Source organism: Ursus arctos, unplaced genomic scaffold (genome assembly GCF_023065955.2).
Source record: "Ursus arctos isolate Adak ecotype North America unplaced genomic scaffold, UrsArc2.0 scaffold_15, whole genome shotgun sequence".
Lineage (NCBI taxonomy): Eukaryota > Metazoa > Chordata > Mammalia > Carnivora > Ursidae > Ursus > Ursus arctos.
In genome coordinates, this window is record NW_026622819.1 from 28,179,986 (window position 1) to 28,195,419 (window position 15,434).

General features: G+C 33.3%; 1 protein-coding gene across 4 annotated transcripts in view; it reads left to right on the forward strand.

The window, feature by feature from the left end:
* NIPBL (NIPBL cohesin loading factor) overlaps positions 1 to 15,434 on the forward strand; it is a 188,463-nt gene that overhangs the window by 88,124 nt on the left and 84,905 nt on the right. For 2 of the 4 annotated variants that reach the window (XM_026506828.4, XM_026506827.4), the window contains exons 7-10: positions 1,512 to 1,672; positions 2,608 to 2,704; positions 7,004 to 7,630; positions 13,675 to 15,297. In XM_026506828.4, the coding sequence (XP_026362613.1) occupies positions 1,512 to 1,672; positions 2,608 to 2,704; positions 7,004 to 7,630; positions 13,675 to 15,297 (2,508 nt within the window). Of the gene's footprint in view, positions 1 to 1,511; positions 1,673 to 2,203; positions 2,517 to 2,607; positions 2,705 to 7,003; positions 7,631 to 13,674; positions 15,298 to 15,434 lie in introns of those variants that run through there. The other 2 variants (XM_057312200.1, XM_044387039.3) reach the window with 2 other exon arrangements.

Here is a 15,434-nt window from a genome sequence, read left to right on the forward strand (position 1 = left end):
TCTTAGTAAACATTTTTTAGTTATGTGATACCTAATAACAAATGTGCAGGGAAATTTGAACTTCCTACATTCTTCATGGGGATATAAATTGATACAATCTTTTTAGAGAGCGTTTTGACAATATCATAATTCGAACTGTATGTGCATCCTTTAGTGGTTCAAATTCTCTCTCCCTTAAGAAAAGGGAAGGAGATAAAACATACTCAGTTTTATCTGTAAGTTCTACCATGTGCTGAGACAATTAGTTATCCATATGGAAAAAAGTAAAATTGAATTCCTGTCTCAACTACACAGAAAGATAAGATGAATTAAAGACCTAAGTGTGACAAAAAACAAAACTAAAATTTTAAAAAGAAAATGTAGAAGACTGTCTTTTTATGATTTTGTGTTAAGGAGGGAATCTGAATGGCCAGTATACATGAAAAGATGCTTGGCTTCACTATTAATCAAGGAAATGTAAAAATTAAAGTGATGATAAGAGACCTTTCCCATTCTCGGGTTGACAAACATTGTTGACAAGGATTTAGAGCAGTAGGAACTCTCATATGCTGCCAGTGGAGTGGAGTACAAATGGACATAAGTAATTTGGAAAGCTATTAGTTAATATTTAGTAAGGTTTAAAAATGGGCATATCCAGGGTTACCTGGGTGGCTCAGTCAGTTAAGCGTCTGCCGTCAGCTCAGGTCATGATCTCAGGGTCCTGGGATTGAGCCTCAAGTTGGACTCCCTCCTCAGTGGGGAGCCTGCTGCTCCCTCTCCCTCTGCTGCTCCCCCTGCTTGTGCTCTCTCTCTGTCAAATAAATAAATAAATAAATAAAATCTTTTAAAAAATAAAAGTGGGCATATGCAGCAGTTTCACTCCTAGACACATCTGTAAAAAAGTCATGTACGAGAATACAATACAGGTACATGTATGCGTGTACTAGAATATGCATTGTTTATGACAGCAAAAATACTGACGCATTCTAAACATTGAACATAAGAATGGAATATTGTGTATGTTATGCAGCAGAATATATCTGTTTATTTAAAATATGTGAATTTAACACTACATATATAAGAATAGTTAAATTTCAACACGATGTTGAAATAAAAAGCAAGTTAGAGAAGGATATATACATATAGCATACCATTTATATAAAATTATATGTGAAACAGTGCTCTGTATTATTTAGGAATATACTCATTTATAGTAAAGGCATAAAGATATTCACAGAGTGAACTGTGAATTCACTGTGGTGGTTACTTTTATGAAGTAAGGGGGAGGGAACAGAGGAGAGGAATATGCAGATACATGGAGAGCTTCAACTTTATCTGATGTTTTATTTCTTTTCAAAAATGGATCTAAATGATGTGGCACAGTGTTAAGATTTGATCAAGCACTAGATAGTACATGAGTTCTCCTTATATTATTTTCTATAATTTCTGTATGCTTAAAGTATTTTGTGAACAATCGTTACTTTAACAGTTTATTTTTATAAAGCTTTTTTTTTTATTCTTATTAATTACAGCATCAGTATCAAGTCCCATTGTTGCAGGTGGTTTGAGAAACATACATGATAATAAAGTTTCTGGTCCGTTGTCTGGCAATTCAGCTAATCATCATGCTGATAATCCTAGACATGGCTCAAGTGACGACTACCTACACATGGTGCACAGGCTAAGTAGTGACGTATGTAATATATTAGTTATTATTGAGGTAATAAAATTGTGCTAATATTTGTTTCATAACCTATTTTGATTCCACAGTTTAAATGGTATCTACTGTATATCAAGGGTTATATCAGATCTGAGAATCTAGCTGTGAACGATTTGGTTCCTATACCCACAGAGCTTAGTCTAGAGTAAGGTTGGTAAACTGGCCAGTAGTTTGACCTACAACTAAGAATGGCTTTTACATTTTTAAACAACAACAGAGAACAGTATGTGACAGAAACTGTATGTGACCCACAAGCCTAAAATATTTATCATCTATCCCTTTACAGAAGAAGTTTGCCAATCCTTGCTATAGAAGTTTTGGTTCTTAATGAAATATAGTTTCATTTTTAAATACTTGCTCACACAAAAATGTTCCTTTAAATAATGAACCTTTATTTATTAGTAAGTTACTTAGTTCTTTTTTTCTCTAAGACTTGCACATAACTTTATTCCCTGAAATTTAGGGTCGTTTTGATGTTTTAAGTTATACCACATACTGGAATTGGTTTTGTGGTATTATCAGATAAGTTATATGTTATTGGTTTGGTGGTATTATCAGATAAGTTATATGTATATAAGGATAAAGATAACCGTGAACTCTGCCCTCTAGATGTTGATAGCCTGGTAGGGTGTTCACAGCTCCTTTTGTAGAAAATAGTAAACAAAAATGGAGCACAGTAGTAATACCAGTTTTCTTATTCATTGCCACGCATAGGCTGTTGATTCTTTTGGATACAATTTCAATTCTTCTAAGATTTACCATGAAGAAAACAGAAAAGTGCAGAAGAATTTTGCTTTTGAATACCATCACTTTACTTGTCAGTAGTCTATGTCTTTTATTGGTCTGTTTAAGATTTCTCTAAAGCCTCTCCTATCATTGAAGGTATAAATTTTATACTCTATTCTTAGGATGGAGATTCTTCAACAATGAGGAATGCTGCATCTTTTCCCTTGAGGTCTCCACAACCAGTATGCTCCCCTGCTGGAAGTGATGGAACTCCTAAAGGTATTATTGTAACTAAAATTTCCTTCAGGATTTTGTGTGTGTGTGTGTGTGTGTGTGTGTGTGTGTGTGTATATATATGTATATATATGTGTGTGTATGTGTATATATACATACACGTGTGCATATATATGTGTGTATGTATATATATACACACGTGTATGTATATATATATACACACGTGTATGTATATATATTAAATATATATGTGTGTGTATATTTCATATATATACATATATGTGGAATATATATATGGGTGTGTGTGTGGGTGTGTGTGTATATATATATATATAATTTTTTTTTTTTAGTGGGGTGGTTCGGAGAGAATCTTAGCAGGCCCAATATGGAGCCCAACGCAGGGCTCAGTCTGACAGCCTTGAAATCATGACCTGAGCTGAAATCAAGATTTAGACACTTAATTGACTGAGCCATGCAGGCACCTTAGCATTTCCTATTTCAAACTGAGTACAGAGCTCAGACTTCTTCGTTGTTGATACCAGAAACTATTGTTTATTGTTTTTCTTTATTGTAGGAAAGAAACAAACGTGTAGTTATCCCCTGTAAGCTATTGATAGTGTTTTCAGATATACACATTATTGCTCTCACTGATAAATCCAATGGTCTTTTCAAACTACAACCTTCTTAACTTCTCTTAACCATTTGAAATTATTGATCTGCTTTCTTCTATCTATTCTCTCATTCCTCAAGATTTCTGTCATTAGACTTTTTTTTTTTTTTTTTTTTAAGATTTTATTTATTTATGTGACAGAGAGACAGTCAGCGAGAGAGGGAATACAGCAGGGGAGTGGGAGAGGAAGAAGCGGGCTCCCAGCGGAGGAGCCCGATGTGGGACTCGATCCTGGAACACCGGGATCACGCCCTGAGCCGAAGGCAGACGCTTAACGACTGAGCCACCCAGGCGCCCCTCTGTCATTAGACTTTTTAATCTCCCATTGTACTTTTCTCCTTGGCTGTTTTACTCAGTTTTGGTAATGGCAAAACTGATTACTTTTGTGAACAGGATTGCCAAATCAGTGTCTTTGGCTCCAGTCCTGTGTCCCAAGTTGTAATTTTTGATTTCCAAACAAAATTTCCTCATGTCTAGCTGGTATTTCAGATTCATTTTCAAGATTGTTCTCACTGTTCTTTTTGCCATTCCAATTTCTTTTAATGCCATTCCAGTCTTGAATCATCATGAAGTTGTCTCTCACCTCTTATGTAGTCACTTATCAAAGTCAGGCCTATTCTATATTACCGCTCTAAATCTCTTACACATACTTTCATTTCTGCTTATTAAAATCCTATCTTTTCAAGTTCTAAGTTAAATGGGTGATCTTCCATGGATCCTTCTTCCCTAATCTTCTTAAACCATTCATGAGTTTATATTTTTTCCTAATAACTTATCCTGTACTGTCTTATGGATATGAATTTTATCTTGAAATTCCCAAAGAACCTAGTATGGACTTTTGTGTAAGAGATTCATAAAATTGTGAATTTAAGTCCAAGTTTGGGCTTTTTTTAGAAGTACTTTAAGTGTGGTAATTGAGTTACCAGAGTTATTGAAAGAGAATATTGTGTAGTACATGTTAAAGAATTAGCTTGTAATTAATTTTAATATAGCTGATAATAATTTTTCTCTATCCATGAGAATTTCTAATTATAGCCTTCTAAATCATGGATTGGTGTGCCTCTTATTATAAAGATTTTTTGTTCACAGATTGTCTCTAATCAAAGAGTTGGAACACATTCTTCCTGGGGTGAAAGTTGAGCTTTTATGAGCCATTCTTATTCTATAATTCTATGAATTTTCAGGGATAAAAATAACTCAGCTTATGAAAGAGCAACTTTCAGAATAACTATTTGTAGGGTAGGCATCAAAGTTAGGTACATATCCCACAAGTATTGTCAGGGTGAGAAATTATTCAGACTGCCAGGGATGAGTAACAGTGGGATGGCTGGTTGATCTAGATAATCAGCCTCTTTTTCCTATAACTCTTGAGGATGGATAACTTTATCTTATTTATTAATTTTTTTAAATTTTTTTAAAGATTTTATGTATTTATTTGACAGAGAGAGACAGCCAGCAAGAGAGGGAACACAAGCAGGGGGAGTGGGAGAGGAAGAAGCAGGCTCCTAGCGGAGGAGCCTGATGCGGGGTTCGATCCCAGAACGCTGGGATCACGCCCTGAGCCGAAGGCAGGCGCTTAACCGCTGCGCCACCGAGGCGCCCCGGATGGATAACTTTTAGATAGAAAGAAAAAAACTTTAGAACAACTGTTCATCAGAAACCTCTACTTCTGTTCGAGGTTGTTTTCCAACTAGTTTTGAAGGTTGAATGCATTGTCAGTCTAATTTGATTTTTAGGTGAATGTTGAATTTTAATTTGTTCTAAAATATATATAATTTGTCACATAAATTTTAAATACAAAAGCAATGTGGTGTATTGTAATTCAGATGTTAGAAAAATCTGGGTTTAAATTTTTCAGGTTTGCTAGCTATATAACCTTGGGCAGGTTTCTTAACCTCTATAAGCTTCATGTTCCTTTCTGCAAAATAGTGATGATAATACACATCAAGGTTGTTGTAAATTATTTAAATGAATTGATGTGCAAGGCACCTTGCACAAGTTCTGATGCAAAATAAATGGTCCAGAAATGTTAATTTCATTTCTTTTTAACTTCCCATATAAGCTGTCTAAAAACACTATCTGTTGATATAACTTCAAACTAACATTTCTAGTAAATTGCTTCTGTTGCATCTTGGGACGCCTGGGTGGCTCAATTAAGTGTCTGCCTTAGGGTCAGGTCACGATCCCAGGGTCCTGGGATTGAGTCCCGCATCGGGCTCTTTCCTCAGCGGGGAGCCTGCGTCTCCCTCTGTCTGCTGCTCCCTCTGCTTGTGCTCTCTCTCTCTCCCCCTCTGACAAATAAATAAATAAAATCTTTTTTTTTAATTGCTTCAGTTGCATCTTTATCACAGTTTATCTAATAGATATGTTCTCTGAAAAGTTATATTTTTATATATCACACTTTAAATATATTAACATTGCGAAATGAAAGGGCAGATTTATGTATCATGGAAAAATCATATATATATATACATATATATTTAAAAATCATATATATATATATTAAACACTGAAACCTTAATTTAAGATAAGTCTAGGTTTAAGTTCTTTCTATAAAGCACTTTCATCCTGACTGATTTTTATAATTTCCTATGGATTTTTAAACTTTTTATAGTCTAATGATGAGAAATGTAACAATTATACTTTTATTTCTGAAGCATATCAATACATTTTTCCTCATTTAATAGCTTATCTAGGAGAATTTTTCCATTTGATTAGCTTATTTTTACCACTTGTATCATATAGCAATTGTTAAATTAATGGGATTTAGGCTGAAGATATTTTATTGAGCCTTGATATTTGCTGGACTTGCATATTTTTCTAATAGAAGGAGGATTAGCAAACTGAAGAGAGTATGTAAATGATGTTAAGTGGAGGGAGAAAGAGAACACCGTATAAAGGTATAAATCAATAATTTACCACCAGTTTGTGAAGTAAGTGAAGATTCTAAAAATTGTAATTGTTCCCACTTTCTTTTTCTTATACTGGTAAATATTCATGTGAGTGTAGTTTCTAGAATTGTTATTTTACAATTTGATGGACTTGTTCTTCTTACTTTAGACTTGTCAGTTTTTCTAGGTAATAAGTGAAAGAATAGAGAGTATTTGCCCAAAATATTTGTGTTGTATCATCTTTAGAAACAATAAACTCCTTTGCTATTTTCAAGCTAAGTATATTTTATAGGGACAAAAATAGGAATAACATAATACAGATCTGGAAGATGGAATATTCATACTTAAATTTAAACCTGGATCATCTGTGAGCAAGCTAAAAGACCATGGGGGACAAGTCTTTAGGCTTTCTTTTTATATTTTGTAAACAAGGCGCTGAGATTAGATAATTTCTTAATATTGTTTCTTGCATTACAATATTGTCACTTGTTTAATATTTCTATCACAGTGTAAGAAAATGTAAAACTAGGGGCGCCTGGGTGGCTCAGTCATTAAGTGTCTGCCTTCGGCTCAGGGCGTGATCCCGGCATTCTGGGATCGAGCCCCACATCAGGCTCCTCCGCTGGAAGCCTGCTTCTTCCTCTCCCACTCCCCCTGCTGTGTTCCCTCTCTCGCTGGCTGTGTCTCTGTCAAATAAATAAATAAAATCTTTAAAAAAAAAAAAAAAAGAAAGAAAATGTAAAACTAGCACAGTTGTTCATTCCTCTTGAATTGCTTTTCTAGGATCAAGACCACCTTTAATCCTTCAGTCTCAGCCTCTACCTTGTTCATCACCTCGAGATGTTCCACCAGACATCTTGCTAGATTCTCCAGAAAGAAAACAAAAGAAGCAAAAGAAAATGAAATTAGGCAAGGATGAAAAAGACCAGAGTGAAAAAGCTGCAATGTATGATATCATTAGTTCTCCATCCAAGGACTCTACTAAACTTACATTAAGACTTTCTCGTGTAAGGTCTTCAGACATGGACCAGCAAGAGGATATGCTTTCTGGTATGGAAAATAGCAATGTTTCAGAAAATGATATTCCTTTTAATGTGCAGTACCCAGGACAGACTTCAAAAACACCCATTACTCCACAGGATGTAAACCGCCCACTAAATGCTGCTCAGTGTTTGTCGCAGCAAGAACAAACAGCATTCCTTCCAGCAAATCAAGTGCCTGTTTTACAACAGAACACTTCAATTGCTACAAAACAGCCCCAGACTTCTGTGGTACAGAATCAGCAGCAGGTATCACAACAGGGACCTATATATGATGAAGTGGAATTGGATGCATTAGCTGAAATTGAACGAATAGAGAGAGAATCAGCTATTGAAAGGGAGCGCTTTTCAAAAGAAGTTCAAGACAAAGGTAAAATAATTTCATTAGTACCCCTTCATACTCTGGGCAAATATGTAATTATAATGTAAAAAAGGTTTTTTTTAAGTTACTCTTTTTTTTCCTTATATTTTATAATTCATTATGTCTCTCAGTTATGTGTTTATTACTAATGCTCATACCTCGGAAGTTAAAATCTTGATTTCATTTTTTATTTGAAACAACTATCTGAGATTTGGTAGTTCTGTATCACAGGTCTATCACCTATTATTTATCAAATGGTATTATCTGTGCTTGTCTACTAAAATGAACATTAGTGTTTCTATCACATGTATTTTCTGTAAGTTATGTTAGTATAGTTTTTGCATCTTTACCTTTTTTTCTGTCAAAACAAGGGTAACTGATAGAGAATTATTTTGAATCAGTACATTTAAGAAAAGTTTGTATATTAATTCAGTTAGATTTTTCACTTTGTTTCCAATCCTGCCGTCTCTTAAAAATATAGTTTGGGATTTTGTTGTTGTTGTTTTAGTAAAAAAATTATGGAAAGAATTTTCAATTAATGTTAAGTAGCAAAGCTTAAGGATCAAGGATCTTTTCTTGCTGATTAGAGTTAAGTGTCCCCTTTTGTCTGAGTAGTGTGTTAGGATGGAATGTCAGGATACCTATTCTCTGAATTTATGGGCTTTTTTGTGTGTTTTTTAAAAAATTATAATCAAATAAAAGTAAGTCCCTATTCTTAATTATTTGGTGAATATTATGTATAAAACTTTTGAAAATTTTGATAGACTGATGAATCAGTTTTTGAAATTAGTAATGTAATTTATGGATTTATGTCTTTACAGATTCATATACACATTTGACTACCCAAACCAAAGCATACTTTATGCTTTAATTTTATAGTTAAATATTCCAGGTGATATATATATAGGTGATATAAAGGTGATACATAGTTCTCATATTTTCTTTTTGGTAATTATAAAACAGAACTCCATAAAGTTGGGTAGAACTTTTTATATATGATCTTGTTCATTATGTGACAGGATCATTTGTAGATAATTGTGTTTCTAGGCTAAGAAACATGCTAAAGATTTGTATTATATTTCCTACCATGATGGATCTTTTTAACATTATTGAAAGAACAGACATTATTTAGTAATTGTTGTTCTATGATGTTTGCTAAATGCCTAGATCACAGGTTGGTGCAAATAAAGAGACTGCCAGAAGTCTTTATTTTATTGGCTAGGGAACTGGAATTTTTTTTTTAAATACTAAATTATTGATGTTAAGGATGATATATAGTGTTCTTATTCTTTGGTTTACTAATGTTGGGTTCAGGAAATAATAACTATATGGGTTCCAAAATGTATCTCCTCCTCTAACCTCTTATAAAAGTATATGCATGTCAAATGAAGAGAGCAGTATTATTTAACTTCTCTTAATGATATTAATCCCAAATTCCTGAATCCTATGACAGTTTTGCAAGAAACATAAAATTTTAATTTCTTGATTGAGAAATATTAGTTGCCTTGAGAACTGAATTTTTGCATGACGTTTTAATCTGTGTTTTGGGAAATTATGTTCTCAAAAAGGGGCTTAATTTTTTAAATGATTTTTTAAAAGTTGGTAGGAACAAAAACAGAAGAAATGATGAACTTTTCTCTCTCTCTTTTTTTTACTTGCCTGAACTTTTATTGTATCGTATTTGTTGAAGCTGAAGTTTTTACTTTTAAAAACTGATTGAAAATAAGGATAGTAAATAAGGCTAATTGCATCATAACAAACTTACTTTAGACTACTAACTTTTTTTAGGGGAAATAGAACAAATTCAGCAAAGAGCGTGCTGTTCTTTCAGAAACTTGTAATATATATTTTAATTCATCAGTTTTCTCTGTAATCTATGATAGTGTGACTATAACAAAGGTTAATTGAAAAGTTGAGTGAGCAGAATTGACTTACAGTTTTGAGCTCTGTAAGTTGACTTACAGAGATATCTGGTGCTATAAGGATTAAAGGAATAAATGTTCGTTGGAACTACCTGATTTTTAGTTTGACTCAGATGATTTAGTATGTGTATTTTCCCAAATTGGTTATGCTGATTTTGCCAAACTCATATTAGTGCTGTCATTTCTGACTTGTTTGCTGAAAGCCATGCTCCCATTACTTTGTGGCTTTATTTGAAAACCTTTGGAATTTAGATGCCACCTAACACCTGTGATTTGAACCTTGTCATTTTGTATTCAGTTTCTACACTGTGTGATGGGATAGTGTTTTATATTATAAGCAGTTATCTTGAGATTTTGGAAAGATTAAAGGTCTGGTATGTTGCTCTAAGACTGTGGGTGAGGTTATAAATAAAAGCAGCATTTTCTGAAGTGATAGTTTTTATAGTCAGCCCTGGAGAATTGAAATATTTCCTTGAAATGAATTTATTACTAGTTACCACTGCATTTTAGGACTAAATTGTGAAATTGATATTTACTGCAGTCTAATATATGGCCCTGAGAACTTTTTTATAACTATTGGTAACTATTGGTGGTGGTTAAGGAACAAAAAAGACTATTTTGTTTTACAGAGCTCTGTTATAGGGTCTGAGCTTGTTTCCCGTTATTTTCATTTGTTATGAGATAAGCTTCCTTTCAGTAGACCAGAAATGAAAAAATATACCTTATAAATAAGATTAGAAAGTTTAACACACATGGTTATTTGATCATTATGCTGTCTAAGAAAGGGGATAGAATACTCTTTAAGAAGTATTTTACCTAGGCTGTGGCAGAACGTAATGTACCTCTGTTCCACACATAGAGGACACTTTTCTGGCTGCTTGGTATTTATGTCCCTTGGCCTGTTCTCCTTCTTTGGATAGTTTTATATACACTGATAGGTTAAATCTCTGTAACCTAATATTTTATAATCTTAAAGGACCTTTTTGCTCAACCTTTGCTCATATTTTCAATGTCTAATTACATAAATTAATTTTAAAAGGCTGTTCATCTTTGCTTGTGGGATGACCTATCGTAGACATTAATATCACCTCCATGTGCTGAAAATTCCTGCTTTCTTTTGTTGAAGAGGGGATTTCTTTGTTCATCTTTGCCTATTTCATCTTTTCTCAAGGTCCACTTTCCATGTTAGTAAGTATGAGGAATGGCCTAGCCTAGCTACTAATGTCTTTTACAGTGTTACGATATTCTTACACTATAACCTTTATAAAAAGTAAATTACCTACTGTCACTTAGAATAAGAGACTAGATGGAAATAGGAGAGTTAACCACTTAGTTTATACTGTGGTTTAGGGGTGGGATGTTTTTTTTCCCTAATTGGCTACTATGTGTATAATTGTGTTGTTTTAAGTGTTTTCAGTTATCACTTGTAAATTTAAGCAAGTGATATAGTTTGTTTCTTACAAGAATAATCAAGTTCAGAATTTCTCTAAGAGCTGGATCTTATTTTCATATCAGTATCTAGATAACAAGTATTGTTGGTTTTGAAATTATGGTATCTTTTTATATGCATTTTCTTCAGGACTATATGCATTCTGATAGCTAAACTTATGGTACCCAGTGCTGAAAAGGGCTTAAAGATAATCAGTGTCCCAAATATTGGAATTATTCTTTATAGAGATGGCTTTCCATCATTAGGTGAAGGTTATGATGTAATGAAGACTGATAACAAAAGTGGATAGACAAAAGTGACGTGCAGATTCAGAGCCACTTTACAGGAATAAGTTCATGGTGGAACTGAATCAGATCAAGTGAATCAGACCTGCGTGCTCTTAACATATTCAAGAATCCTTGCAGCAGTAATGGAATTTTTCCCGGTTTTACAGAAGAGGTGACGTACTTTTCAATAGTTGAAAAATTAAAACTTTGTATTTAGCAATATATTGTGCATAATGAAAAAAATTACAAGATCTTTCCCAATCTTAATATATTACTCATGTGCAGATGCTTTCATACATTTTTATTATAAATAATCATAGTATCTATACTAGTTTAAGATAACTAAATCAAACATAACAATTTCTTTGAAATTAAACTATGCTAAATTTCCATTTTAATGATAAACGATAATTCGAAATGAGGTTAATGATCTATAAACTCTTAAGTATTTTGTAATTCTTTAAATTTAGCCTCTGAGATATTTTAATGTTAGTTCAGAAGAAAGACTGATTGATCATATTAATAAAATGATAAGCCACAGATTTTTTAAGAGAAATCTTCAAGATGCCTGAGCTCTGTGATGTCATTATGGTTGTTAAGTACACTTAGGTTACCATTTTAATGACTTTTACAAGCATGTTTCATTGAAAAATATAAAAATCTTCACCTAGATCATACTATTTCGATTTCTAGATTCTTGTCCTAAAGGTTTAAGGGTATAAGGTGATAAAGCATCCCATGTATGAGGTAATAATTATTTGGTGTGTCCTACGGCAAGATGTAAAGATTATTTTGTATGGCAGAACATTACAAAATAAAATTAAGGAAACATTAATATTCTGAGTGCTTTCTTAAGTACTGAGGCTGAAAGTTTCATATAAGTTCTTGCCAGGGTAGTTTTAACTGGGGAAAATAGGTAAGATACTTTATTAATATTATTATGTAGTTATTTTACAAATGGAGCATATATGATGGTAGACTTGACTCCTGAATAACTAAGAACCAGAATGACTTAACTTCTACAAAAAATTACTAGCAAATACTTGAGTTAAATTTTAGTAAAATGTTTTTACTAGATTTTAAGCTGGAATAGACTGCTGCTTCTCACTTTGAAAACAAAATGATGGAACTTTGGTGTATAAAAGCAACATTACCATTAAGGGTTTTTTTTTCAAACTTGGTTTTCTAACAAGAAGAGGTTATTTTTTTAGTGGTCATTTTGACTTTTAACCTTGTTTTCCTTAAATGATACTCTATCACATTAATGAATATCATAAGGGAATCTAGAGGTTCTCCTATAAAAATGATTTAAAATGACCTTTAAAACAAAGCCAGGCAATTTAGAAGTAAATATTAAAGCAGACAAAACTTTAAGGTGCTGTAATATAACTATTACCAAGAACTAACTAGAGATTCAGTTTGCAGAAAATGATGTAGCAGCCTTGAGTCAAGTGGAATCATGCACAGAAGAAATACCTAACTTAAAAATACCTTGACATTTTATTGTGGTGGTGGATTTGTGTTTGTATGTATTTTTGTCTTTATATTTCAGAATACCATAAATTATTTCTTACTGAGGCCAATATATAGATCCCTAGAACTTTACATTGAAGAACCAAAGCATTTTTCTTAAGTGGAAGTTGCTTTTAAAACAGGGTTTATCTAAAAAGTCCTTATATGCGTCTCATTTTTATACTTATAATATTAATATTTCCTTACTTTAAATATACTTCTAATGTGTGTTAGCTTTTAAATTCCATTTGTGCTGTTGACACCTTAAAGAATTTGAATCCTGGATCAAAGGTTAATGACAAACTATTAAACTCTTTTTTTTCCCCCCTTATTCTCATTTACCTTTTTTCAGTGGCATGATTTCTGTTTTCTTTTGGGTTTTATTCTTTTCCGTACTTGTCTTACATGTTGTAAAAGCTTGTTTCCTGTTCAGTATGTTAGCAGATATGGGGTACTTAGTAATTTTTGGTTAATGGTTAAATGATCTTAAATGAGAACATGTGATTTATAACTGGTTCCCTTATTCTTATGTAAAGAATCTGGTTTATCCTTTACGTATACAAACATACAAACATAAATATATGTTTGTATTTAATGTATTATAAGTTCTATTTATTTTATACTCTTGGTCTTATTTATATAATCAACAAATACACTGTTAAATTCTTGTTACTATAGTCGCTAATATTTGTTGAGGTACAGCCAGCATGAATATTTCCTTAAACCTTGGTTTAGAAGTATTATGTGATTCATGCCTGCTATTTTATACATGCATATTGACATTTGCATTCACCACATTTAAAAAAACATTGTGACTTAAAGAAATATCAAGTCCATATGGCTTTTAATAAGATAAGAATATATGTCTATTACTGATACTGAATATTTATCTTTGAATTTCAGATAAGCCTTTGAAAAAAAGAAAACAAGATTCTTACCCACAGGAGGCTGGGGGTGCTACAGGAGGTAATAGACCAGCTTCTCAGGAGACGGGTTCTACGGGAAATGGGTCAAGGCCAGCATTAATGGTTAGCATTGATCTTCATCAGGCAGGAAGAGTGGACTCTCAGGCTTCTATAACTCAGGATTCAGACTCCATAAAAAAGCCTGAAGAAATCAAACAATGTAATGATGCGCCTATTTCTGTTCTTCAGGAAGATATTATTGGAAATCTTAAAGCTACACCAGAAAACCATCCTGAGACTCCTAAAAAAAAGTCTGATTCTGAGCTTTCAAAGAGTGAAATGAAACAAAATGAAAGATTGGCAGAATCTAAACCAAATGAAAACAGATTGGTGGAGACAAAATCAAGTGAAAGTAAGTTAGAAACTAAAATTGAGACACAAATAGAAGAACCTAAACAGAATGAGAGCAGAACAACTGAATCCAAACAAAATGAGAGCACCACAGCCGAATCTAAACAGAATGAAAATAGACTGTCTGAAATAAAACCAAATGACAACAAACAAAATAATGGCAGATCAGAAACAACAAAGGCAAGACCTGAAACCCCAAAGCAAAAGGGTGAAAGCCGACCTGAAACTCCAAAACAGAAGAGTGATGGGCGCCCTGAAACCCCAAAACAGAAGGGTGATGGAAGACCTGAAACTCCAAAGCAGAAAGGTGAGGGCCGACCTGAAACTCCAAAGCAAAAAAATGAAGGTCGGCCTGAAACACCAAAACATAGGCATGAAAATAGGAGGGATTCTGGAAAGCCATCAACAGAGAAAAAACCTGAAGTGTCTAAACATAAACAGGATATTAAATCTGATTCACCTCGGTTAAAATCAGAACGAGCTGAAGCCTTAAAGCAGAGACCTGATGGGCGATCTATTTCTGAGTCATTAAGACGTGACCATGATAGTAAACAAAAATCAGATGACAGGAACGAATCAGAGCGGCATCGGGGGGATCAGTCAAGGGTTCGAAGACCAGAAACATTGAGATCCTCTAATAGAAATGAACATGGCATTAAATCTGATGGTTCAAAACCTGATAAACTAGAAAGAAAACATAGACATGAATCAGGGGACTCAAGGGAAAGACCATCTTCTGGGGAGCAAAAATCAAGGCCTGACAGTCCTCGTGTTAAACAAGGAGATTCTAATAAATCAAGACCTGATAAGCCTGGTTTTAAATCACCAAATAGTAAAGATGACAAAAGGACAGAGGGTAATAAGACTAAAGTAGACAGTAATAAAGCGCACCCTGACAATAAGGCAGAATTTCCAAGTTATTTGTTGGGGGGCAGGTCTGGTGCATTGAAAAATTTTGTCATTCCAAAAATCAAGAGGGATAAAGATGGTAATATTACTCAGGAGACAAAGAAAATGGAAATGAAAGGAGAGCAGAAAGACAAAGTAGAAAAAATGGGATTAGTTGAAGACCTAAATAAAGGAGCTAAGCCTGTAGTTGTCCTGCAAAAACTGTCTTTGGATGATGTTCAGAAACTTATTAAAGATAGAGAAGATAAATCAAGAAGTTCCCTTAAACCTATCAAGAATAAACCATCAAAGTCAAATAAAGGTAAGAATACTTATACTGATGTCATTTGTATTCTAATCAGTTTTGGTTTAAGTTTCAGGGTTACTAAGGATTAAAAAAATGGAAATTTACAAAAATTGAAACACTGCTGTAGGAAAATACAACATTTACATAAAACT